We start from the raw sequence: 27,457 nt of genomic DNA, 5'->3' as shown, positions 1-27,457 counted from the left end.
GGCTAGAATCTGAACTGACAGTGGTAGGGAATCTGCCAAATTAGTTATGTGTGAAAATCTGAACATTGCGGTAATGACCACAGCAGTGGAAAGTTCCTTCATTAATGAAGTGCGTGAAAAAAAATCCTATGGAAGTAGATGAAATGCTTGATAAAATCCTTGCCGACCAATCGATTTGTAAGTTAATACCTGCCCTGACATTTGCACAGGATCTCACTTCATATGATTGAGAGCTATTGTCCATATCATCGGGAGAAATCCAAAAGTTCTTTCAGTAAAGAACAATGATCCCAGAATTAGCTTTCATTTTTTCTAAGCATTTGAGTGCCCTGTGTGCACTCAAGGGAGAGATGCACTTATTAAGTGTGAGGCTTAAGAGAAAATTCAGCAAACCTTGCAGCACCATATAAAGTCATCAGAAACACATTCTAATCCAGGATATGTGCTATATTATGAAAAAGAATGGCTGAGTAAGGTTATAGGTAATGCTGGGGAAACAGTAATTTTGCATTATGGTAATCAGCCTGTGTTCCTCAAGGTTGATTACACCCTTACAAAGTTTTGTGATCCCTGTTGCCATTACTAGGGCAAGTAGGTCCTAAACTGAAATCTGGCTTGATAGATCATATTTTCTCATGCATCGCTGCATATTTGGTTTTAACAATAAATTGTTAACAATAAATCTAGTTAAACACTAGAAATTAAAATCAATATCAAATAAAGCAAACCTGTAATACAAGTTTAAAGATTTCACAACATACAGTGAAATACAAGCCTATTCAACCCAACAGCGCTCATGTGAAATACTTAGACCTGAGGCAATTCACTTTTCTATCACCAGTGTAGGGTTTACTAAACTGTGGCTTCAATTTGCAATCTTGAGAATCTCATACTTCTTCCTTGATTCTTCATCCAGTTGAGCTTAGATTTTCCCATCTTCAGGGTTCAGAGGTGACCCCTTCAGGGTTTTAACCTAATGCATTTGACCCATAGTTATGCTCCTTAAACTGAGGTAATCTAATAACAGTTCTAAACTATCTCCCTTCTTCAGGAGCAACTGCCTTATACATCCAGCTTCAGCCAAGACTTCTGCAAAAGTAGAATCAAAAGGGTTTTCTTCAGCTATCGGTTTTTTCATTAAACCAATAAAAAAATTCACAATCCATATCTAATTGTTTACTCTATTCATTTATAAAGCTTAGTTAATAACAACAAAATCCCATTATTCTGCAGGAGATCGCTCTCTGTCTCTCACTTCATACTCTAAAAGAAACCACATGGTGACAGAAATACTTACAATTTAATTATTAAATGCCTTCATAGACATAGATGAAACCTACATTACAGTAGTTAAAAATGTAAGCCCTAAAATAAATGGCATTATTTATATATACGTAAATAGCACACCATATCACAATCTGAACAAGTCACAGACACCAGAAAGTGATGTGGCACAAAACACTTACGTTCACATATGTTGTACAATTGAGAATCAGATTCTGACAAATGAAAGACTGACTGAATATAGACAAAGAGATAAAAAGACAACAGACAAGGCTATTCGACCAGATGATAATGACTTAGAGTTGGCACAGAAGTAACATATGTGCCAGAGGGAACCAGTGAATGGAGAAGTTCCACCATTGTAAGAAAAGCAGCGAAAGCCATTTGAAAATAGAAACATTGGCTATATGTGCCAGATAAGGGATAGGAACTTACCTCCATGGATTGAAAAAAACTTTAAAAATGTTGAAGTCATGTGTTCTGAAAGTGGATCTCAAAGTGAACGTGGCACTAGAAAAAAGCTATGAGCTGACGAGAGTGATTCTGATCACAGGAGGATGAGATCTTACAGCCTTGGACGAGATACAATGGCAAATATAATTGTTGTTTGACAAGAACAGGAATGATGGAACAGGCTGGAAATACCATGAGACGTAGAAGCTTAGGAGATGAGTTGGTAAAGCAAACCAACAAAAAGAGTTGGAGAACTAGAAAAAAATTTAGTGTTATACACTGAGGTGCCAGAGTGTAGTCAGCCTTATCATTTTGATGGATATGCATGGAAAAATGTTCCGAAGATGGGTTGGTTAAGGCCAAAGCCAGACAAGTCACTTGTAGTTTAAAATAAAAAATTGGTAACCAAGATGTTGGAGTGGATTTCCCTATGACAGAAAATGTGCTCTTGAAAACTTGCTTAGCTCTTTTAGCAACATACTGTTCGGAATGCAAGTCAATCAGTTTAAAAGCTTCAATTTTAGCAGGGAGAAAAATTTGAAAAGGAATTTTTTCAAAGAGGCAGATGAGGTGAAGCAATGGAAATTAAACAGATGTGTTTCTGTGTCAAATGCCCCAGTGAAGTCCTGGCATTTCTCAGTTTAGATTTGTCTAGCTGAAAGTGGATTGATTTCAGCTTGAAGCTGACACAGCAATGTTCTGAAGAAGTGTCATTCTGGACTCAAAACATTAACTCTGTTTCCCTGTCTACAGATGCTGCAAAACCTGCTCAATTTCTCAAGCTGTTCCTGTTATTATTCCAGCGATGTTCTATTTGTGTCACAAAGAGAAATTTCCACGCAATTTTATGATACACGTTGATGATTTTCTGTGGTGAGGTTCTGCAGAATTTGAGTGGAATGTGATAGATATAGTGAAAAGTGAATTTAAGATTGCAAGTTGAGCTTTAGGGATCTTCAAAAAGTAGGGTTAGTCTTTAAGCAGAATAAGTTTGGAATGACTTTTGATTACTGGCTTACTTGTAAAGTGTTAATCACATTCTGATAAATCAAACCAGGCTCTCACAAAAGGATGATTTTACATCTAGAGAAGACCAGCCCAGTTAAGAAGTTGGATTGGAGTTAAACTGGTTGTATGGTCAGCCCAGACGCAATGCCAGTTTTGATGTATTGGAACTGAGTACTATGATGAAACAAACTACTATGGAGGAAGTCTTTGCAGCTCTACATGATCCCGAGGATAGGAAGTTAATCCTTATTGGCGAGGCTTTGATCCCAAGGATAGGAAGTTAATCCTTATTGGCGGGTCTTCCAGATTGCTATTCAACTATGGCAGAGTTTTACATGTTCTTGATTTTTTAGAGAAATCTTATACAAGGGGCAATATGAGTAAAGTTTGCCCACAGAATGTTATGTAGGTACCTTTTCTCTGTGGGACAATGAACGTTAAAGAAAGGGGAGTTGCTTAAAAAGGTTAAGAATTGACGTTGCTGGCATGAAGGAAATGTTAGGAAAAGAGATTATTTTTAAAAAAAAGGTACATGCAAGTCACTGCTTATCAGATTCTTTCACAAAAAAGGTGCTTTTTTTCCAAGAAATCATCGGCATCCTTGAAGAGAGGCCCTTGGTGGTATTGGGAGTTAAAAGAACATTTCAAAAAATAAAGTTGTGTTCAGTTTTCTTTGTTAGCAAGATTTTTTTTATTTTAAGTAAAGAAGTGGAAGAATGGAAGTTTAATCATACCATATGGAATATGAAAATACGTTACTGTTCAATTGTATAATTAAAAATTATAGAATATGTAAAAAGTTAATTGTTGAATTTTCAGTAGTATTATTCAAAGATTGTTTGTTTGCATTCAATTTAATTTGAAAATGAGAGAAATCAAATGTGTATAATAACATCGCTGATCAGGTTTGTTGGAAAATATTTAAAACCAAGTAGTTAGAACTCTTGTGACACAGTGGTAGTGCCCCTAACTCTTGGTCACATGACCCACTTTCTAGTCCCACCTGCTCTGTGTCAAATTCAGTGCATGTCTGACTGGGTTGTTTTTTTTAAAAAACAAATAAAGTAGAGAGGATCATTCCTACAGCATTTGAATTATGAAGCCAATGTGTTATGTTAGACTTATGCAGAATGAAGGTTAGACCATACTTGGAATACTGTGCATGGTTCTCAACTTCATTACAAAAAGGATATGGCGGTATTGGGGAAAGTGATTTTAAAAAATTACAAAAATGTTACAAGAAATGAATAGCTAACAAACTCTATTTGCAGTGAACGATGTCCTGTTTCTGTTTCACAAATGGCTTGGACCACGTTGACATTAGATGGGTGCTACTGCTCTATTTTGTTTTAATATCTAACTGAATCCTACAAACAGAAAGAACTGAAATGATAACCAAGGATATCTGTTTCAATAGCAACACTATGAAGTACCAATCGCTATGAAAGCTGTGTTCAATTTGATTGACACCTTCACAACAAGAATCAAGGAGATGGAGAAACAGAAGAGAGATGGCACTCCATGCAAGAAAGAAGATAAACCTAGATCATTGGAAAATTTCTTATCCAGGTCTGTGTGATTTTAAAAACTAAAGAGTAGTACAAATGAAACACATTTGTTTGTATTCACTTTTTAAAATGCTTTTATGTTGCTGAATTATTTGCCTCCTGCTCTCTGACCATTATTGTGCCTCTTATACTATTATATTTGTCCAGGCACGTTTGACCTCGTGTAAAAATGATTATGTTACATCTTTGTGCAGTCACTATGAAATTATATTTTGGAATTATGTTTACTCAACACATGACTTGGACACTGATTTCATTGGGCTGAATCTTAATATTTTTGTCAAAGCATGAGTTGGATCAGGATTTTGGAAGGTCTTCCAGCCATAAGACCAAGTGAGGTCTTTCACCATATCTTACCAAACTCGCCTCATTAATTATTTACACTGCCTCTATGACATCCATCACATCCAATTCCAGCCCCACGTTATCACATGCCATTTCCAGAATAACTCACCACTCAGCAGACAGCCACTGGAAAATCAGCTTCTCTTGAATCTGTGCTATCTTTAAAAGCTGCTGTACACCTGGATGAGTACTTCCATTCTGAAGTTTCCCTGCTCAGTCAAGGATATTTCCAGAAGATGTCTGAGAGGTCCTGGTTGATGGGGGTGGTACAAAGGAGAGGAGCCCTCTTCCTGGAAGACCAGCAAACAAGGTCATTGCCAGCTGACCCTGGCAGCCTGATCTGAGGTTGCCACCTGCGTCAGTGTCATATCCAGGGTGTGGAGGAACCAGGAGAGTGGCATAAGAAGGTTATTGATCTCTATTATGCCAGGGTAAGCCCTACATTCTTCTCTCTGCTGCCTCTATCTCTGCTACTGCACATACCTCCCTCCAAGGCTCAATGAAACGTGTGTCATCTTCCCTCACTCATTGTTTTCTCTCACCCATTGTCAGTCCCCTCTAATCTCCCATACATCATGCTGTAAATTGAAAATGTGCAACAGAAAAGCAAATGGCTCACAGGGTAAGTGTCTCGACCTAAGGGATTAAGGTAGTGTTTTGTCATACAACAGGATGTATGCTGTCTTGCTTGAGGACCGCTGATCAGAAAGGCACACTGCCTGGTTGCATGACTGTGCTAACTTGCGCCACATGGCAAGGCAAGGCATGGGCTGTGGGAGTATGCAGGTAGGTTTGAAGTGAACAAGCACTAGAAGAGCAAATGAATAGCCCTGAGATACATCCTGGTCCAATCTGTGAGCTGGATCCCAGCGCATGCACATGAAGTATCTCTTGTGCAGTCTTTCAATTTTAGATGCTGGAGGGCACAGCAAGAAAGTCTGTGCTTTCTCAATGGATCGGAGAGATGCCATGATTTGAAAATGCCATGCACCAATGGGTGTCAATGAGGGGTGCTTGCGGCTGGTGTCTGTGGATCATACCTTGACCTCCTGTTTGGCAATACAGAACGTAGAGATCACAGCGCAAATGGTGAACTGAATCCACTATGTACCCGCTCTGATATCCATGCCATGGTTAATCAACATGTAGCTAGTTTGGCACAATTGTTAGGATAGGACAATAGATATAGAGAGTCAGTGTCCATGTTGTGGAACCAGAAAGTCCCACAGGCATATATATTATTAAACTTATAGAAAAGAATGCTGTATCTACCAAACTATAGGTGCCTTCTTAAAACGCGCATGAAAGTAAAATACATTTCCAGAGCAGCAAAAGTAAATTAACCACTCATACAAAGATATTAATGCAGTAAAGCCACCAGCATTAGAAAAAATACCCAAGTTGTTTGAATTGATCCAGACAGTTAAGCTTTATAGAACCTTTTAAGGTCGGTAGACAGCAATTAATTTTAAGCTCGACACAGGGATGCATGTCATTATCTTATCAGGTCATTTATCATTGGTGAAGAAACAGAAGTTATAGCATACCAAAGATGCAGTTAAATCATTCAAGTGGAATAGCTCTCAAGATTACAGGTACACTATAAGCTGTTATGCAGCATAAGATAGTACAGAATGTACACACAATGCATATTCAAGAAACCTCACACTTGCATGCCTTAACCTCAGCCTTCTGAAGTCACAGAAAAAGTTACAATGGACAGCAAGTAGTTCAAGAAAGATCAAAGTTGATTAGTCTGTCCAAAGGCAAGGCGATCGGTGAACACATGGTCTGGGAACAAACAGTTATGGAAGAAACAGCAAAGGAGTGACATCCTGAACTCAAAATGGAACCCAAAACTAAGAAAGAGTCTATTGAAATTAACTACAACAGCGTAAAAATGAGTTTGATATGCCCAAAAAGAACCAATGCCTAGCAAGCTAAAATAGACACTAGCACATTCAACAGGAACAAAAACCTGATATTTAATGTGCTATCATTTGCCAGTATTGTTTTGAAGGATGGTAAAACCAAAAGTCTAATTCATTGGCCAAGAATACTTATCTTGAGCATCAGCAAAATTTAACAATCATAATGACCTGCTAGTAGTTGACAGAACACTTATTTTTTCAGCTTCCTATCATTAAAGTGTCCAGGAAAGAATACACTGTGGGCTTTTGGGAATGGCCATGTGCAGCCTAGATTCAGTTGACAGAGTGGTAGCCTGACATCCCATGACAGACTGAAGATTTCAGATCTCATTATGAAATCTGTGATTTCATAGAATTGACAAGTTTGAAAAACACTCTTGTCATCATTGAAGAAAATTTCAGATGACGGAAGTCGACAACGTTTATTTGCAGATGAAGAGAAAGAATAAACAATACAATACACATGAGTTCACTGATCAATTTTTGACTCAAATTGATCAGGAATCAGAAAATCCTGGTTAATAAATGAATAGCAATTTTGAATTTGATCTCAGACTTTGAAGTGAGAGGAATATTTCAATTTTCATCATTGCGCAGATTGAAGATGAGTTGCTTAAAATTCTGTAGGAGCCAACTCTCAGGTAAGATGACCAATATCCACAAATTCAGGTCATGGTCAGGAAGAAATTGGCTGGTCCGGAAACACAGGATACTTCAAAAATAAATATATGTTTCAACAGAGCAGCAAACTTCAATGAAGGAAATTAGTGAGATTATAAGTCCCCCATGATGAGGTCACGTAGCAAACTTGATTCAGCAGGCAGGAGATCCTCAGAAAGAAACTCAGGGAGTTAAGAGTACTCCCAAGAAGGTAATTGACTAATGACTTGGTTGAGCATTTCTGCTAAAGTAAGAATCGCAAGTACTGCGATTGCTGGAAATCTGAAATAAGAACAAGAAATCCTGGTGATACTCAATGGGGCCTGGCAACATCTATTGAGAGAGAAATAGAATTTACATGTTGATTCCAATATATCTATTTTTCTGCCACTCCCTGTTGATCGCAGGAGCTACTGAGCAAACATAGGACCCAGGTGTGAATGGTTTTCACTTGCTTTGTTTCTTTTCATTAGATTCCGTTGGAGGAGACGTTTATTTATTATTTCTACCCCTACTGATGAAGAATGGGCCTATCAACATCAGCTTTATGCCTTAAATTCACAAGCTTGCAACCTGGGTATGTTTCAGCGTCTTTACGATATATATAACCTCCTTTTCCTTAGACGAGAGCCTCTCGGAATGTATAGCTGTTAATATTCTAAGAATTTTGTTGCCTAATCACAATTTGTTTTATTCAGAATGGAAGAAAGCACACAGTTAGTTCTTTTGCAACTTATAGGAATCAGCCCAAAATGTTTACAGAAGAACAATTTAAGTAAATGCTTAATCCCTGTTCTTGTTCCCAGTAGAAAATAGTTTGTAAGGTACAATGCAGTGCACCCCACAGAACCTTCCTCCATGAAGAAAAAACTAGCTTCATTAGTAGGGCCTATCTTAAGGGGATATCTTACAGTTTTATGTGTCTGCAAATGAGAAAGGCAATTAGAGGGTCCTTTGAACTGTTTACATGTTTGTAAAATGTTGTAGAATAAATACTAGAAACCACGAACTCAATTTGATGTCTGTCACAGAAATAAACAGAATGTACAGTGCAGAAAAAGGATGCTTGGTCCATGTGATATTTATGCTCCACTCAAGTCTGTTCTCTCTATTTGTCATCTAACCTTGTTTGCACAACCTTTTTTGTTTATCTCCCTCACATGTTTATTTGTGTTCTTCATTAGTGTATTGATGCTAGTACCCTCAACTATTCTTCCTGCTCGTGAATTCCACTTTTTAAATATTCTTGATAAAAGACTCCTGAACTCCTTACTAGACTTATTAGTAACAGTCTTTTATTTATGCCCTCTAACCTGATCTCCCTCACAAGTGAATTCAGCTTCTGCTATCTACATCGATTAATTCCTGCCATAACCTTAAGAACTCCATAAGGTCTGTTGCAAAAGCGTCCCAGCCTATTTAGTACTTCCTGATAGTTAAAAGCTCTCATATTATCCGAATAGCAAATCATTTTTTGTACTTGCTTCAGAGCTTTCATGTTCTTCTTGTATTTTATATCTGAGAAGCAACATTTTTATTAGGGTGAACATTTCTTTTGGTCGTGTTTACTAATAAGTCTCCCTGTGTTTGTGCAAGAGCTTACTGAAACAAAATGCCGAGTGAAAGTCTTCATTTTTCAGTGTGAATAATGCAAATCAGAAAATTGAGAATTAGAACTCTGTTTAGATTATCATTAACAATGACTTAACATATCGATCTAAAAACAAAAGCACTAAAATCAGACGGTAGGTCAGGCGGCACTTATGGAGAAAAGGAACACTTCATACTTCAGAAATAACCCTCATTAGAACTTCAGGAATAGCTTTTATGAAGGAACACAGTAGGGGGAAGGGCAATGTGAGTATTCACATATGCAAGGAAATGGAGAGGGCCAAATTGTTGCTACTGAGGTAGATAGCTGGATTCAAGGAGGAAAGGCGGGGGAGCAAGTGTAGAATACAGGTGCATTGTTACTTTTGTTGCATTGCTACAGACGGCCACTGGTACAGTGAGTAATGAGACAGGCTGTTTAGAATGCCCACCTGAACTCCCTGGGACTTCAGCCTTCTTGCAGTCAACACTACTAGGCTGTGAACTCTCTACCACCAACTTCCCATTGCCACCTTCATGACAGTTGATACACCAATACAACCCAATTACCCCGTAAACCCACGTCAACCTACGCTGCCCAACCACCATGTATGACTGCCACATCTTGTATGCCAACTCATGGGTCTTCCATTGCCATTCTCTAAGTATGCAGTATGTTCATCACCAGCAAACCCTACAGTAGCAATGACCTGTTCACTATTCTTTTTTTAAAATAAACTACACTGTTACCCCACAGCCTATAAAAGTGCAAATAAGACAGACTATTAAAGACTGTAGCAGTGCAACAAAAGTAACAATGCACCTGGAATCTGCATTTGCTCCCCCACCTTACCTCCTTGAATCCAAATATCCACCTCAAAAGCGATGATTTGGCCCTCTCCATTTCCTGCAAGACTTGCATAACAGAGGCTTAAAACACTTCGCACCTCCTGATCTTGTCCAAATAACGTTTGAAATGTCAACAAAAATAATTGAAAGAACAATTTGTTAGAATTGTAGATAGTAATCAAACAAAATCAGAAGGTCCATCCAGTTGTCAAAACAATTTACTGCTAAGAAAGTAGGAACTGCCGATGCTGGAGTCAGAGATAGCACAGTGTGGAGCTGGAGGAGCATAGCAGGCCAGGCAGCATCAGAGGAGACGTTTCTTCAGAAATGGGGAGTGAGGAGGGGAGTTGGGAAATAAGAAGGATCCCGACCCGAAACGTCCTCTGATGCTGCCTGGCCTGCTGTGTTCCTCCAGCTCCGCACTGTGTTAGATCGGCAGAGAAAGTAATCTTATGAATCGGGTCTGTCAACCAAACATAGATAACGAAGGAAAGCGTAAGAACTGTTTCAGTGGAATGGGTGGTCTCATTACTCACGCTTGACTGAGAACCCACTTCCATTGAGTTCACTGGAACAATGTGGAAGATCAAGTACATGGGGTTCTAATAGCACAACGATAGTGAGCTGGGCCCGGGCTTAAGTCCAACTGCTCCAGAGGTTTGTTGTAACGCATCTGAATAGCCTACCTAAAAATATCTAAAAGGCATAGGACAGAGGATAGAGCATAAGTGGGATGGAGAATTTAAGTGACTGGGAGCTTAACATCAGACTTAAAGTTAGAAGTTCACTTTCTTGCTGTTACTGTTTGATCCTAGGTCTGATTAATAGGGATGAATTATTCCTATCCTGGATACTTTCAAAAATGTCATCGCAAACTGTAAATCTGAGCTCAGTGACTTCAGAAAACTGTCCTGAGCTGGAAACCTCTGGTTGAGGAATTAAATGTACTGTGGTCATACAATGGGCACCAACAAGTCCAAAATAGTGAATGGCACGCATACATTCCAAGCTGGAAAGATACCATCCATTATTTTGATTTAGGCATCGAATGTAGAACCCGGATGCAACCCTAAAGCCAGCATTAAGAATTTGCATATGGGAATAAGCTGCTTTGCATCCACTTAATGGGCTCCTTAATACATTGCGGTGAGAAAAAAAAAGGATCTACAGGCAGCCTAGTCAAGAGGGACCACTTAAGTCACCTCCTCAAGGGTAAGTCCTGCAATAATCATATACCATACTGTGGAGTTGTGGGGTGAGCAGATGCTTATCTCAGCTCCATTTGAAAAACCTTGGATGCTGGCAGCAATCAATTGCCACATTTTCTTCAGCAGCACCCCAATCCCTTATTCCCTCATTCCCAATTGTCTTCATCTTGTGTGAGACATACTTCAGAGCTGCTACTGGCTGAACCACAATAAGAAATTAATTTGTTCTTCATTGGCAAGATAGCTAGAGAACATAAGCAATCATCTGCACCTCACTGTCATGTTGTAACTAAGGCCTGGGAGCCAACATCAGATCACTCCAGCCTTCAGTTCACATGGGAAGGTTACCCAAACCAATGCCTAATTCACTAAATGTAGTTGTGAAGTGAATACGCAATTCATGTCCAGCTGGGAAGTTCAGTGTTGACCTCATGGCTTTATTCCTGTAACACATTGGGAATAAATGATGTAACATACCCTTTCATGGCCTTTGACAGCCTTATAGTTCCAAATATTTGCTTCTGCATCTTTTTCGTTTATTTCTCTTACTTTGTATTTTTTTTAGCACTTCCTTTTCCAAACTAGGCTGAGTGTACTGAGTTAATTAGCTTATCTGGAACTTGTGAACCTGAAGTGGAAAGAGAAACATTGTAGAAACATAACAGCACAGCTTCAAGTTCTTCTTTGTAGCATTTACTTTACTAGTTGTGGTAAACATATTATTTCATAAGATTAACATGAGGATAAATCTCTCTTTTAAGGTTTACGTCATTTGGCTGTTCTGAAGTTGATGGGTGTGGGTATTGATGTTGGAGGCGTTTTGGAACTCTACCCAATTAATGGTAAGAGTACTTTCATTATGATCAGATATATTTAAAAATACTTATGCTGCTGGTGAGAGCTGAAATTGTATCTGGTGATGACAGCCAACATGTTCCAGTATAAACATGGCACTATTTAATAAGTAAATAATGATTGTGCCCAAAGGAACAGCTTAAGAAGCGAAAGACTTTGCAATATCGCCTGATTCTTTTATTCTGTTTACTAGTTTTTAAATACACGTTAAAGCAGTATCTGTTAATCTTTCTTCAACAAAGATGACCTCTAAGTTTTAATTTTTAAAAAATCCTTTAAATCCAATTGAATTATAATTGGTTTTGAAGAGGTGATCAAATGCAGTGGAAGACTATGCATTTTGTTTTCCCTCTCATAAATGACTTTACCAGTAAGTGATTTCTGTTTCATTAGCTTGTTCCTGCATGTGCTGTAGGACGTGTGACAGATGGGGCCTGAGATGGTAGTGAGTAGGGTTTGTGTCCTAATAATGACCATTAGACACAGGTCCTTGAAAATTACAAAGTGAAGGGAGGTAGACTGCTACTGCTCTTGACTAAAATGTTGGTCAAGACTAATTGATGTAGAAAATGTTTGCCTGAGAACTGTGATGTGCTGTGGGCATCTTGAACAGTTTGAAAATAGGCTTTGTGTGTCTCATTGGCCAGGAAGTCTCTCACTCTCAAGCTGCTAGCCATTCGTATTGGCTGCACCTCCAATAGTGTCAATAACTCCAGATCTCAGTAGGAGGAGAGCAGGCGGGTCCACAAAGAGGACAGCTGTTAGTCCAGTACTGAGGTAAATGGTGGGCTATTGATCACAGGTGAGGCAATATCATGCAAGTGGGTGCTGGAGTGGGTTTTCAAGTATAAATGGGAAAGAAGAAAGTTAGGGTACTATTTTATCAAGGACACTTCCTTTCTACCATTTAAAAACTGCTTTTCAAGAAGACTTACCTGCAGCAAAGAAATGTTGGGATTAGTGGAGCTTTTAACAAACTAAATTAACCCTTAGTTGTTTATTCATGTATGGTAAATGTTCTGTTGATTTCAGCACCCATGATCCCCCCGACCCCCTCCATTATGAAGGTGAGCTTAGAGGTGGATGTCGGAATAGGGGATGGGCACCCACTCTGCTTTGCGTGCCTGTTCACCCTCCGGCCAGAATCTCACTCTATGGAAGCAAATAGTATCCACCCCAAGACTTCCTTTGACAGTGAAGACTTCAGTCTCAGTCATCAGGACGTACAATGAGCAATTCTTTCTCTTTTCGATAGATTTGCTTTAGAAAACATGTCAGGAACAATCCTTCCCTCAGACATTTTTCTTAAATATTAACTTGTCACTTGAATGACTTACAGACCTTTTCCAAAGTCTTACCAAGCATCATAAAGGTCTCTTTCTCTTCAGCCCTTTGCTACCTTGCAGTGCTCAGTAAAATGGCAGCTTTAACATGTTCTCAAAAAAAAAGTGCAGTCATAAGTTTAGTGAATTCATTGCATCTTAACTGAGTTTATTCTTCATTTATTTTCTGTCAGACATTAGATTATCAGAATTGATATGGGAACTGATTTTTGTATTGTGGTTACCAAAATAATTAATATTGTGCTCAATTTCACCTGCCAAAAATTATACTATAATGCATATACAAACCAAAAACACCATAAAACTGTACACAAGGCCAAGAATTGCATAATTTCTATTTTATCATTACAATATTTGGCTTTTTAATGAATGAAATATTGTATTACTACTACTGTAATATTTGCAAGAGGGTAGCTAGGTGGAACAGAGGTGGGCTGATGTGGTGTGAGAACTGTTGGCATGCTTTCAGTTCCAAAACTTGGATATACACCAGTCAGAATCAGAAAGCTGACCAAATGAAGTCTGCTAATATTGTCCTTGAAGAGTGCTTGGCTGAATCAAGATGAGAGTTCACAGAGAGTTCACTGCTTTAGCTCGGCATTTTCACTTGCTGTGTGAAATTTACACAACTTGACAATTTGTATTAGATCTGCTGTTTCCAAGTTTTTCAGTTCATCTTCAACAGGATTGACATATTATGTCACTATAAAAAGACAACACCCGGTTGAAATCACAGGGTCTTCCTGAAGTACCCTTATATTTATAGTGCTCAGGAAAATAAGAAATATAGACCATTATTTTAATTGGCCAGCATCAGTGTATGTAAGAGAATATTTGATGATCACTGAAAGCTGTAACAATTGTGGACCGTTAACGTCACAGTGAGGTTGTTATCCTGGTACACGAAGTGCCAGAAGAATGGTAGGACATGGAATATAATAAAAGCACTAAGTGCTGGGGAAACTCAGCAGGACTAGCAGCAAATACAGCAAGGAAACAGACCCTTCGGCCCAACAGATACATGCACATCAAGTTTCCTGAACTGAGCTAGACCCATTTGCCTGCAATTTTGTCCATATCCCTCTGAACCTTTTATATCCATGTACCTGTCCAAATATCATTTCAATGTTGCGATTGTAGCTGCCTCTACTGCTTGTTCTGGTATCTTGTTCCATACACATCACTGTGTGAAAAAGTTGCACTTCATGTCCCTTTAATCTTTTCCCTCTCACCTTAAACCTGTGATGTCTAGTTTTGGACTCCCTTGCCCTGGGGAAAGACATTGGCAATTCACCATATTTATGCCCCTCATGAGTTTGTAAACTTCTAGAAGATCACCCTTCAGCCTCCCACACTCCAGGGGAAAAAAATCCCAGCCTATTCAGCCTCTGCTTGTAATTCAAATCTCCAAGCCTTGGTAACATCCCTGTTAATCTTTTTTGCATCCTTTCCAATTTAATGACATCCTTCTTATCGTAGGGCAACCAGAATTGTGTGCAGTGCTCCAAATTTTGGAGTATATTTACAGAGAGAACAAAGTTTATGTTTTGAGTCTAACATGAGTTTAACATGAACCTGAGAAGTGAGATATAAAGATATTAGTTATGTTTCACAAATAAGCTGTTTGAAATATAATTCTATCATCACTCAATATTCTCACCCCTCTCCTTGCAGTTGGCCAGTCTGTAATATTGGCCAGGGGTGTGTCTTCCTTTCCATCCAAGAAATTTGCAGACAGCAGAGAAAATCAATGAGAAAAATTTCCCATTGTGTGAGAGTATATAAGTGTCCTGTTTAAGGATTAAAGTCAAAATCAATTTGTGTGAAAATAAGATTTACATATGAAGAAATTAAGTGAACAGTGCTGATTCAAAAATGTCATCCCACTACGTTTAAAAAGCATTGGTTTCTCTTCACAAATATTATTGCTTTATTTTAGCTGTGGAACTCCAATAATATTTTATGCGATTTGCAGTAGGTTTAAAATTTCTTTTTAATTGAAAATATTTAGTGGATTGTAGCAAGAATTTGCAAAATTTCTTTAATATTGTTGTCAAAGCATTATTCTACTGGTCCATGTTTTATCAATTAAAATGTGCCCATTTTAAGATGTCTGAAACTTGGTTGGTATTTGGACACACATTTTATATCAATGCACCTATTGACCGCACAATATGGCAACTCACTTCTGTTTTGGTTAAGTAACTTTACTGAAACTCCATGAGGATTTTGTTTTTCAGATGTGGCAGCTTTCAGAGATTGAGTTTCTGCTTTGATGATTCTTGTGCTGTCAGCTCTCTGTGCATTAGATAAAATTCAAGAATGTAGAAAAATTTAACTTGGAAGTCCTATGAGGCATGTGGTTTCTTTGTTTCCTGTGTAATTAGGTGCTGGGAGGAAAAAAATAGTTCTTAGCCTGTGCCGCATTGCACTTCATGCCTCAGTCAGTCAGTTATTAGGATTATTCCAAGGCACAATTAGGATTATTCCACGGCACAACATCGTGGGCCGAAGGGCCTGTACTGTGCTGCACTTTTCTATGTTCTATCTATGTTCTATGTTCTGACTTGGAGGGTATGTGTAACACAATAAGAGGATTAGTAGAGAGATTTCTTTTCAAAGAAAAGATACAAGGCTTCATATTCCCAGCAATAACTTGCAAAATGCAATATCAGTATAACTAAAATATCAACAGAGATGTCATACCAGAATCGCAATAAAATGTTAAAATGTGCAAGGCCAGAGCTTGGCAGGCTTCTCAGTTATAGTCCCAATCTCAGTGAAACTGGCAAAACAAATTTGGACATCTGTATGGAATTTACTTCATGACACATCAGATCGACACAATAACAAAGTAAATATTTTTGACTATATTAAGATATTCAGCCTCAAAGAATAAATGTTTGTACTCATGAATGTTTTCATAAATGTTATTGTTACTTTGCAAAATGAGCCACATGAATAAAATTCAAGGCTGAAGGAGTCAGTTCCTTATTTTTATTATTATTTTGCTTTGTAGTCAAATAGCCTTTGGATTTTCCAGTGTAAACCTAATATGACTGATTCAGTATTTTTAAGAAGGATATGTTTGGATAGGAATTCACAGAAATTGTGTTTAAAATTAAGAAAATTTTTAAAACAGTTTGTTGAGTTTGGTTGGTATATTCACAGGAAGTGCAACTGTTGACCGTGAAGATCTCTCTCCGTCATTGGTAGAAGACATACGGAATTATTTCCAAGTGAGCCCAGAGTATTTCTCTATGCTACTGGTTGGGAAAGATGGAAATGTCAAGTCATGGTACCCAACTCCGATGTGGAACATGGCTATAGTTTATGACCTTGTTGACTCCATGCAGCTTCGACGACAGGAAATGGCCATTCAACAGTCTTTGGGTATGCGTTGCCCAGAGGATGAATATGGATATGGTTACCATGGTTACCAAGATGGATATCATCAACAGGGTCACTATGGTGGATACCATTACTAAAAGTAATATCTTCTGTCATTTCGGTTTAAATGCTGCAAACAACAGGGACTGAATTTCAAAAGCAACCTAAAAACCACATTGGATACCAAATGGAGCTATAGCAATTGAGAAAAATGTTCACTTTTTTGTTATAATTGGAAATGCTTAAAGACTTATCACAGAGAGCTGTACTGACTTAAAGAACAACCTGTAGTTTTGGAATCCATATTATAGTCAAGATTTTTGCGAGAATGTTTGTGCAACTGATGCTTACCATGAAAATTGAGCATATTCATAATTTAGAGGTGCTTGTTTGATTTATCATATTTATTGTGTATCAAAGGGAGAAAGACTTGCATCAACTATAGGGAACCAAATAGAATACCATGTACACATCAGATTCCCAGAGAATATTAAGAGAAGATTTCCTTCCTAATCAACAGTATGTAAAGATATATCTACACTGAAACTAAAAAACCAAAGGAGTTTAACAAAAGTGAATCTAGTTTTAGTACCATCTATTCTGATGCTGCAAAATGCTGCAGCAAAACAAGAATGTTTACAAGGTAGAAGATGCAAGTCATTTCAAAAGTAAATTTGAAATTAGCTTTATAATAGTTACGGAAAATAAAAGCAGTAACTGCGACTTGTTTTAATCTCACCAAGGAGGATCTGAACGTAAACTGTGTACCATGCTGTCAGTTTGTATGGTAATGGTGAGTAAAGTTTGAAGGGCTGTAGTCATGTTGTACCTCTGACCCTGCACTGCATCTAACAAATAAATTCCTTTATAAGGAAATGGCTAAACAAAGCATGGGTAGATCAATATTTTGGGTACAGCCTCTTGTGTGGATTAAAACTGCACTTGGGTTGGCATAGATTCAGCACAGAAGGAAGCCATGTGTCTGAAAGGGAGGGTTCATTCTGTTTTTTCAATTTATTGGGTGGACCGGAAACAAATGTTCACTTTTATTCTAAAAATACACATATTGTTACAATTAGAAGTTTAGTCCTAGCCAACTTTGATTCCACAACTAATGTCATTAAACTTGATTATTTGGTCAGTATCACTTTAAAATAGTGTTTGGGGAAGCCTGCTGTGCACTTATTGTTTGCTATGTTTCCTTTTCCTCCAGTTACAAAAGTGACTGTCTTTCTAAAGTACCACATTGGCTGCAAAGCGCTTTGCGAAATTCTGAAATTATGAAATGTGCTATATTAGTGCAAGTGTTTATCTGTGTGCATTGCTGCCAAGTTATGGAGATTAGTTAAACTGACATTTCTCACTAACATTCAGAAAGCTATGACTCAAATATAGGGAAGAAAACGTGTTTGTAAAGCTTGGTGGCATTGTTGCACAATGTATTATGGTGCATAACCATTTTTAGTCACAGAAGTTGGTTTTTAAAACAGATATAATTCAGAACTTTATGTGGTATTGAATAAATGTGTCAGGTAAATTCCAGAGAATATTTAGTAGACAAGGGTGTCTACTGTACACCATTCGATGACCTTAGCATTAGTTAGATTTTAAATGCATATGATTTGTAGAAAACAAGCGCTGCTTTCAGTTTTATCAGTTACAGTGTCCCACTAATTGAACTCCTGGTCAATTAGGATGTTAGTTTTAGACACAATTTATGTTTTCCTTTCACTTCATATCAATGTATTATTCTGAATTGTAAAAAAAGGCTGGATTTTTTTCTTTAGGAAAACAATAATAACACCAGCAATTGTTTAACTGAATGGTGCAGTTATTTCATTGGGGTGGTGCAGTAACACTGGTGTAAAGAAAATTCCTGATATTTAAATATATATTTTTCTTCACAGTAAAATAGTAAATGCTACAATTTATGTAATGGTTCCATTTAGTACTTGACCAAGGAAATGGGTTGTCAGTGTTTTAAATAGACACAGTTACAGAATCATAGAGTCATGCAGCATGGAAACCCTTCAGTCCAACTAGTCCATGCCAATCATATTCCAAAACTAAACCAGTTCTGGTTGCCTGAATTTGGGCCATATCCTTCCAAACCTTGCCTATTCACGTACTTATCCAAATGCCTTTTAAATGTTGTAACTCCACCACTTCTTCTGTCAGTTCATTCCACACATGGACTACTCTCTCTGTAAAAAAAGTTATCCCTCATGTACTTTTCAAAACTTTCTGCTATTACCTTAAGAATATGCCTCCTATTTTTGAACTCCCTGATCCTAGGGAACGGACCCTTGCTATTAACCTTGTCTATACCCCTCATGATTTTATAAACCTCTATGAGGCCACCCCTCAACCTTCCATGCTCCAGTAAAAAAAATGCCAGCTTATCTTTATATTGCAACTCGTCCATTCCCAGCAACATCCTGGTAAATCTTTACTGAACCTTCTCCAATTTAATAATATTATACGTACAGTCAGGTGATCAGAACTGTACACAGTACTCTAATGCCTCACCAACATCCTATACAACCTCAACATGATGCCCCAACTGCTACGTTCAAAGGTGTGAACAATGAAGGCAAGCATACTAAACAACTTAACCACCATCTTCATGTGACAAATTTCAAAGAATCATATACCAGCACCTCCAGGTGTCTCTGTTCTACAACATTATCTCACCCTACCATTATTAGTCCTGCCCTGTTTGTTTTGCAATCCATCACATTTATCCAAATTAAACTCCACTGTTGACTAAACCAGCAAATTTTGTGTTGTCCACAAACTTGCTAACCAAGTCTCCTAAACATTCATCCAAATCATTTATATAGATGACAAAACAACGGTGGACCCAGTACTGGTCCCTATAGAACACTGCCAGTCACCAGCCTCCTGTCTGAAAAACAACTTCCAACACTACCCTTTGTCTATTACTGTCAAGCCAATTAGCAAGCTTTCCCTGAATTCCATGTGACTTAACATTACTAATTTCGTCTACCATGCAGAATCTTGTCAAGGCTTCACTAAGGCCCATGTAAACAATGTCTACCGTTCTGCCCTTGTCAATATTTTTGGTTACCTCCTCAAAAAACTGAATCAAGTTTGTGCGACACCATTTTCCTCACACAAAACAATGATGATTATCCCCCCCATAATCAGTCCTTGCCTCTCCAAACACATGTAAATCCTATCAGAATCACCTCCAACAACGTTCCCACAACTGATCTCAGGCTAACTGGTCCATATTTCCCTAGGCTTCTGCCTACAGCCTTTCTTAAATAAAGGCATAACATTAGCCACTCTCCAGTACTCCAGCACCTCACCTGTAGTGATATATTGTACAAATATCTCTTCTAGGCACCCTGCAATTTCTTCCCTAACTTCCCACAACATCCTGGGAAACAGTTGATCAGGTCTGGGGATTTGTCCATGTTTATGTTTTCTGAGACCTCCAGCACTACTACTTCTATAATGTAAATGGTTTTCAAAACATCAAGGTTTATTTCCCCAAGTTCTCTTGCCTCCATTTCTTTCTCCATAGTAAACACTGATGCAAAATATTCACTTGGTATCTGCCCCATCTCCTAAGGTTCAATAGATACACAACCTTATTAATCTTTAAGAGGCCCTATTCTTTGCTTAGTTGCTGTTTTGCACTTTGTGTACTGATAGAATCTCTTTGGATTATTCCTTGCCTTATCTGCCAAGGTTTCTCATATCCCTTTTTTGCCCTCATGATTTCCCTGTTCAGAATGCTCTTACACCCTTTATACTCTTCAAGCGATTCATTTGATCCCAGTTATCTATTTCTAAAGTATGACTTTTTTTTATTCTTGACCAAAGCCTCAATATCTTTATTCATCCGTTTTACCCAACTCTCACCAGCCTTGCTCTTAACAGGAACATAATGACCCTGAACTCTCGTCGTCACACTTTTGAAAGCCTCCCACTTGTCAGATATCCCTTTGCTCCAAGCAGTCTACTCTAATCAATTTTTGAAAGTTCCTGTATCATACCTTTAGAATTTGCCTTACTCCAATAAAGAACTTTAATTTTTCTGGAAACCTTATCCTATTTCATAACTGTTTTAAAGCTAATAGAATTATGAACACTAGACCCAAAGTTTACCTGTACTAACATTTCAGTCACTTCCCCTGCCTTATTTCTCAAGACAAGGTCAGGTTTTGCTCCTCTAGCAGGTACATTTACATATTGATAAAAAATATTATTTTGAACCGGTGTAACGGTCGCGGTCAATGTTTGGTAAATTAAAATTCCCTTGTATTACAACTGTGCTATTCTTACACCTATCTGATATGCCTCTATATATTTGCTCCTCAATTTCCTTCTGACCGTTGGAGGGCCTATAGAACAGTCCCGTCAAGGTGACCATCCCTTTCTTATTTCTAATTTCTACCCATATACTTTCGTTGGACAATCCCTGAGAAGTATCTTCTCTAGTACAGCAGTAATGATTTCCTCGATCAAAAATGCCACTTCCTCTCCTTTGTTGCCTCCCTTTCTATAGCGTCTAAAACCCGGAAGACTGAGCTGCCAGTCCTGCCCTTCCCTCAGCCAACTTTCTGTAAAAGCTATGACATCCCAGTCCCATGTTCCTATGCCCTGAGTTCATCAACCTTACCTGAAAGACCCCTTGCATTGAAGTAAATTTAACTGTTCAGCGTTAGCACATTCTCTGACTCACTTTTGTCTGTCTTTTCTAATTACCTTGTTCTTTTTTGATTCAGAATCTCTTCATCTGCCTTTTTACTGCTATTTAGGAAATTCCACACCCCTTCCTTACTAGTTTAAAGGCTCCCAAAATAGAACTGGCAAATCTCCCCATCAGGATGAAAACTAAAAGAACTGTGGATGCTGTAAATCAGGAACAAAAACTCAGCAGGTGTGGCTACATCTGTGAAGAAAAAAATCAGAGTTAACGTTTCGGGTCAAATGACCCTTCGTCAGACCTGTTCACAGATGCTGCTGGACCTGCTGAGCACTGCCCACCAGGATGTTGGTCCCTTTCCGGTTCAGGTGAAACCCATCCCTGTTGAACAGGTCAGAGATAGTAACAACTGCCAGTGCTAGAGTCAGAGATTACACAGTGTCAAGCTGGAGGAACACAGCAGGCCAGGCAGCATCAGAGGAACAGGAGGGACCCTTCTTCAGAAATGGGCTATTCTACCGCAGAAGAGATCCCAATGATCCAAAAATCTGATCCTTGCACATTGCACCATCTCTTCAGCCAATGATTTATCTGCTCTATCTTTTTATTCCTGCTCTCACGTGAATGTAGAACCAGGAATAAATAAGAGATTAATACCTGTGTGGCTTTGCTTTTTAATTTTCAACCTAACATCCTATATTCACTCTGCAAAGCCTTAACCCTTTCTGCAACAATGCTGTTCTTACCAATGTGTGCAACAACTTCTGGTTTCTTACTCTCCACCTTTGACAATATGCTTCAAACGTTTTGAGACATCCTTAGCACTGGCATGAGGTTGCAACATACTATCCCAGATTGATGCTCGCATCGGCAGAATCTCCTGACTCTGCACCTGACAGGAGAGTCCCCTCTAACAATTATTCTCTTAAATCTTTTAAAACTCTGTTTAACATAACATTCATTCTTAGTACCCAAGATCTGACTGTCGCTTTCATTTTCCTCTGAGAGACTATCCCCTTTAACAGTACCCAAAACGGAATATCTGCATGAGAGAGGATTAGCCACAGGAGACTGCTGAACTTCTTACCACTTCCAACAGTAACACATCTATCTGACTGCTCCTGCTGTGTAATCACATCTCTAAATCTACTAACATTTACACTGTGTCTCCTATTTGCCATCAGTCAAATTAAACATAAAAAGAAGTTCTTAATGAATTTTGTGTATCCTCTTTAAATCCTCTATCAATCAGCTTTCAAATCTACAGGTCTGAGAAAAGAAAGGCCGAGCCCTGATCCCTGATATTATTTAAACAAATATAACAAATAAGTTGAAAAGGAAAATCTTCAGCATTCCATCGGTACAAACAGAAAAAAATCTCTCTCCAGATCCGTTAACATTCGACAAACACATGGACTGGCCTCTCCCACAAACTCCATGTGAGAAACAATGGCTCCTTCTTCACATTGTTTTCTTCGTGAATAATGTTTTGGATAATAGAAGTTCCAAAAATAATTTTAAATGAAAATTTTCTGCTTCTACCTTATAAATATAAAAGGAATGCCTGTAATTCAGAAGCAGCTGTAAGATCCACATTATTCTCATTTTTTCATCTGAACATTCTGATGAAAGGTCTTTGTCCAATGGTTGAAAGTCTATTGTTTTGTTTTTATGGAAGTTGGATATTTCTACTATTTATTAGTTCAATATTTGCACTTTTCATCTATACTCCTCTTCGTATTTGGGATTGGCTCAACTTGGAAAAATAAATATTACCCTCTCATTATTCCCTTCAGGATAAGCTACTGTTCTTTATTGTAAACATTGCCCTAATTCAACTATATAGTGCTTAATCTACTTTGGACTTTATAGCCTTTAAATTCTATAAGATAAAAAAAATGCACAAAGCAGAAGACATCAATCTGAGAATAAACACACATATTGTTTTTTAATGATTTGGATGTTGAATTTCTCTTTTCTTATCCGAAGAGCATAACCTCTGTAGTCCACACTTCTTACAGAATTGTTACAGACCAGAAGGTGCCCACTCAACCCAATATGTCTGCATTGGCACGAAAAGCATTTAGACTTAGAGCTAAAGCCGTGCTTTTCCCTGTAATCCTGCATATTGTTTTTGTTTAAATAATCGTCTATTACCATCCTGAATGCCTGAATTGAACCAGTCTTCTCCACACTTCCAGACAGTATGTTCCTGATCCTAACTACTCGCAATGTGTATAAGTTCTTTCTTCACTTTGCTTTTACTTCTTTTGCAAAAACACTTTAAAATGGTGCCTTCTGGTTCCCAGTCCTTTTATGAGTTGAAATAGTTTCCGCCTACCTCTCTGGCCAGGCCCTTCATCCTTCTTAAAACTTCTATCAAATCTCCCCTCAACTGTCTGCTCTCAACAGAAAATACCCTAATTAACCCAATCTATCATCATTCCTGAAATTTGTCTTGTAAACCTACCTGCATCCTGTCTGGTGCATTGACACCCTTAAGCAGAATTAGAGCTCGATGGTTCAACAGCTTGAAAGGACGGTCTAGGTTTGATCATGGGTCTGACTTGGCTATTTTCAACACGGATTGGCGAGGTTCCTGTTTTCTATGCAACAGACCCTGCAGGATGTTTATATGTATTTCCCTGGTGAGGAGCTGGATTGAGCTCTGCTGTAGCACCCCCTGAAGTCACATGATTTGTACAGCTCACTGCCAAGGGACATTATTGAATAAAATGCACTTGGGCAGTTGACACCTGTGGACTGTCTTGCAACATGTTAGCACCCAAGGAAGAAAATGGGAGGAGAGAAAATGAGTGTAAAACAGGCTCAACCAAAGTGTAAAACCAAAAATAACAAGCCTCAATATTGAAATTACTTCTTTAATTTATTCATTCTGTACTAAAAGCAATGAATTATCCCATCTCTGCATTGCTGCAGAAGCAATATAATCGTGTTAACTTAAAACACAATATTATTGCGATTTCTCTGTGTTGACCACAGAAGTTTGAAAAAAACAAAAACAGAAGCTGCTGGAAAAGCTCAGCAGGTCTGGCACCATCTGTGAAGGAGAAAACAGAGTTAATGTTTCCGGTCTAGTGACGCTTCCGCAGCATCCACAGTTCTTTCAGTTTTTATTAAGTTTGATAAAAGATTTGCAAGGATTGCAGTGTTTCTCCAGGATTTCACCACCCTTACAGTCTTACACCAGAAGTCATAGCAGCTCCCTTTCTTTTGTCCCTGTCATTTCTACTTTCATAAAGGCTATTAGTGGATTGGTTTGCCTTTTGATATTTTCTATTGTCTTTCAGAAACATATCCCATATCACACATATGTTATGAGACTCCCTTTCATTTGCATCCTTTTAACAATTATCATTTTCAGCGCATACTAAAACTGGCAGACTATCTGTGCTGAGGAAACTGGAAGGTGATGTGCTAGTTGACATTTTCTCAAACCTGTTAAATATCACTATTGCCAGAATTATTGTTGCTGAATCCCTGGGATTTCATGTTCCTTTAAGTACTGTTGAAGATTTTTCAACTTGTTTCCTGAAGTCAAATGTGTAAACCGTCTATTATAGAAACCTCCCTGTAGCGGTGTCATCACCGGATTAGGAATCCAGATGCCTGAGTATAAGTTCAAATTCTACCTGAACATCTGGTGAAATTTACAATCGTTAAAATCTGGGCTTGCAAGCTTTCCTCATAATGGTAAGCATGGGAAGTGTCATTAATTGTTGTAGAAGTTCATCTAATGCCCTCTGGGGAAGGATATCTGCTATCCTTACCTGGTCTGGCCCAGATGTGAGTCCAAACCCACATCTGGTTTACTTATCATTTCCCTTTGAAATGGCTTGACAAGTGACCAGAATCAAGGGAAATTAAGGGTAGGCAACAAATGCCGGTCTTGCATATGACATTCACATCCCATGAAACAATAAATTAAACTGGTGAAAACCAAGAAGCTTTATTATGGCTGGCTGATTCATAAAGACATCCTTATACCTGGTGCCAGGTTGAACATCTATTTTGTTTTATACACATGAACAATGACTGGGGTAAAACAGTCATAATGAAACATAGTACCAACTGACCAAGGTTTCTGTGCCAAACTTTTCTGTACTTCACATGAACGGTTAGCTCTGTTTACCTTATTGTAAGATACATATATTTCAGTCAAGTCAAGCCAATCTTTTGTGAGATAACTCAACAGAGGCTGGTATCCTTTGACTAAGTCACCCTTTATTTACATCTGGAGATTCCTCAACACTGATCCAGCTTCCACAAAGCCAGCTCTTAGGGTGATCATTCCTGTTTATATCTGTCAGCTAGGGGTCCCTTGTTGAACCGGATTAACAACCCCAATCAGGGAACTCATATTCTATGAGGTCCACCTGGCTGACTTTGTTACAATCATAACATTATTAGAGCTTTACTGTACGAAGGATACCAAAAACACATTTCAGAATTATTCTTCTAAAACATCATGACAACAGATGGCTACTTGAAAATGAGCCCATTGCATTCAGTTCTTCTGTCAATTTGTTCAATTTTGGACCTTTTCAAGCAAACCAAATTTGTGTTCATTTTAAATCATACTTTCCTACAATTTATAAAGAATCCAATAAATGGAAGAGAGCATGAAGAAAGTTGTGTTGGTTTGATTAAACCACAACTCAATATTATATCTGTTACATAAGGTTCCTGGATTTGAGGTGCACGTTAGAATCCAGTCAATTGGCCGTCTCTGTGGGGCATTATTATATTGCTCTGTGGATAGTTTCAGTGTTCTCATATTCAATTCAATTTAATTACATCTTATCATTTAAGATCTTTTCAAGTTAGTATAATTCTTTAAATCACCCGGGAACTAATCCAGTTCCTAAAAGAGTTGGAATTGGGTTAATGTGCAATAGAATCACACAAATAACTTTGTCTGAAGAGGGATGCAAATTAAAACTTCTGTGTTTTAAGTCAGATTTTGAAACTTAAGACAAACTTTCTGTCTAAATTGAATCCAGGTTGTTTCCCAAGGTGACAGCAATGGCAGTGTATTGTTGGATATGTGATGATTGTAAATCATAGTGAAATTATTTCTAATATTTATACATATGTACGCACAGAAATAAGTCATGTGAACAGCCTGTGTGTGTATCACCCTGTTCTAGACTTGTAATGCAAATTCCAAAGAGAGTGAGAGTGTTTATTTACAATGGTCTTACATATCTGACTTAAACATGCCTGTCAACCAGATTGTAGATTCTGTTGAGTTACACCGTCTCGCTTACATTCATGTGTATTTGAAAATTCGTCACATTACTGCAAACGTATTCTACCTTAATAGTCACACCATAGTTGCTATGTTTTACCAAAGTAGCCTTTTGTAAGCAATGTTTTATATTTGTAAGAATAAAACTCACAGGTTATTTTCCAGAAGCCTAAACTGGAGGCCGCCATTCAGTAACCTGACCCACTGTTTTATTTCAGCAACCTGCTATACTTTGTACTGTTGTCTGTTGTAGAGCATTTTCTGTGATTCTATTCTAAGGATAAGGTGTAGGCTGTTTAGGATTGATTTGAGGAACAATATTTTCACCCAGAGAGTGGTGAACCTGTGGAATTCTCTGCCACAGAAAGCAGTTGAGGCCAAAACATTGAATGTTTTGAAGAATGAATTAAAGGTAATTCTTAGGACTAACGGGATCAAAGGGTATAGGTCAAAAGTGGAAACAGGGTACTGAGTTAAATGATCAGCCATGCTGAAAGGCTGATGCAGGCTCAAAGGCTCGAATAGACTGTTCCTACTCATTTCTTATGTGTTTCCATTTCATGTCAACAAAACTGATTCATAGCTGTGCCTCCAAACAGCAAATGCAATCTGACCATCTGCTGCCTAGTGTAAATTCTGATATCGTGATCATATTCTGAATCCAACTTCCAGTAAAATAAATAAATTAATAATGGATGCTGTAAATCTGAACCATGCAAAAAGGGACATTGTTGGAGAAATTCATCAGGCCTGGCAGCATCTGTAGAGAAGAAACAGAGTTAAATTTCAAGTCTTAGTCTGTTCTGAAGAAGGGTCAGAGTACTCAAAACACAAAGTGTTTTCTCTCCACAGATTCTGCCAGACTTCTGAGCTTTTCCAGCAGTTTCCATTTTGCTTGTTATGTTCCAGTTCCTGTTTAGAAAACAAAAACTGAATCACTTCGACATTTTGAACTTGGCTTCAAATTTGTGCAATAATTCTTTAACTTGTAGTGTATTCTAAATGGCTGGTCAGTTACAC

The 27,457-nt window shown here is 38.1% G+C and overlaps 1 protein-coding gene across 1 annotated transcript in view; it reads left to right on the top strand.

The window, feature by feature from the left end:
- The window catches only part of ccdc80 (coiled-coil domain containing 80), a 49,601-nt gene extending 22,969 nt beyond the window's left edge, over positions 1-26,632 (top strand). The window contains exons 4-7 of the mRNA XM_048541108.2: positions 4,163-4,314; positions 7,723-7,826; positions 11,658-11,738; positions 16,266-26,632. Of these exons, the coding sequence (XP_048397065.1) occupies positions 4,163-4,314; positions 7,723-7,826; positions 11,658-11,738; positions 16,266-16,582 (654 nt within the window). The 3' untranslated portion in view covers positions 16,583-26,632. The remainder of the gene's footprint in view (positions 1-4,162; positions 4,315-7,722; positions 7,827-11,657; positions 11,739-16,265) is intronic.
- Positions 26,633-27,457: the final 825 nt, after the last annotated feature.

The sequence above is a fragment of the Stegostoma tigrinum genome, chromosome 12 (assembly GCF_030684315.1).
Source record: "Stegostoma tigrinum isolate sSteTig4 chromosome 12, sSteTig4.hap1, whole genome shotgun sequence".
Taxonomy (NCBI): domain Eukaryota; kingdom Metazoa; phylum Chordata; class Chondrichthyes; order Orectolobiformes; family Stegostomatidae; genus Stegostoma; species Stegostoma tigrinum.
The sequence above is the reverse complement of the archived record's forward strand: the minus strand, read 5'-3'. Positions and strand labels throughout refer to the sequence as shown.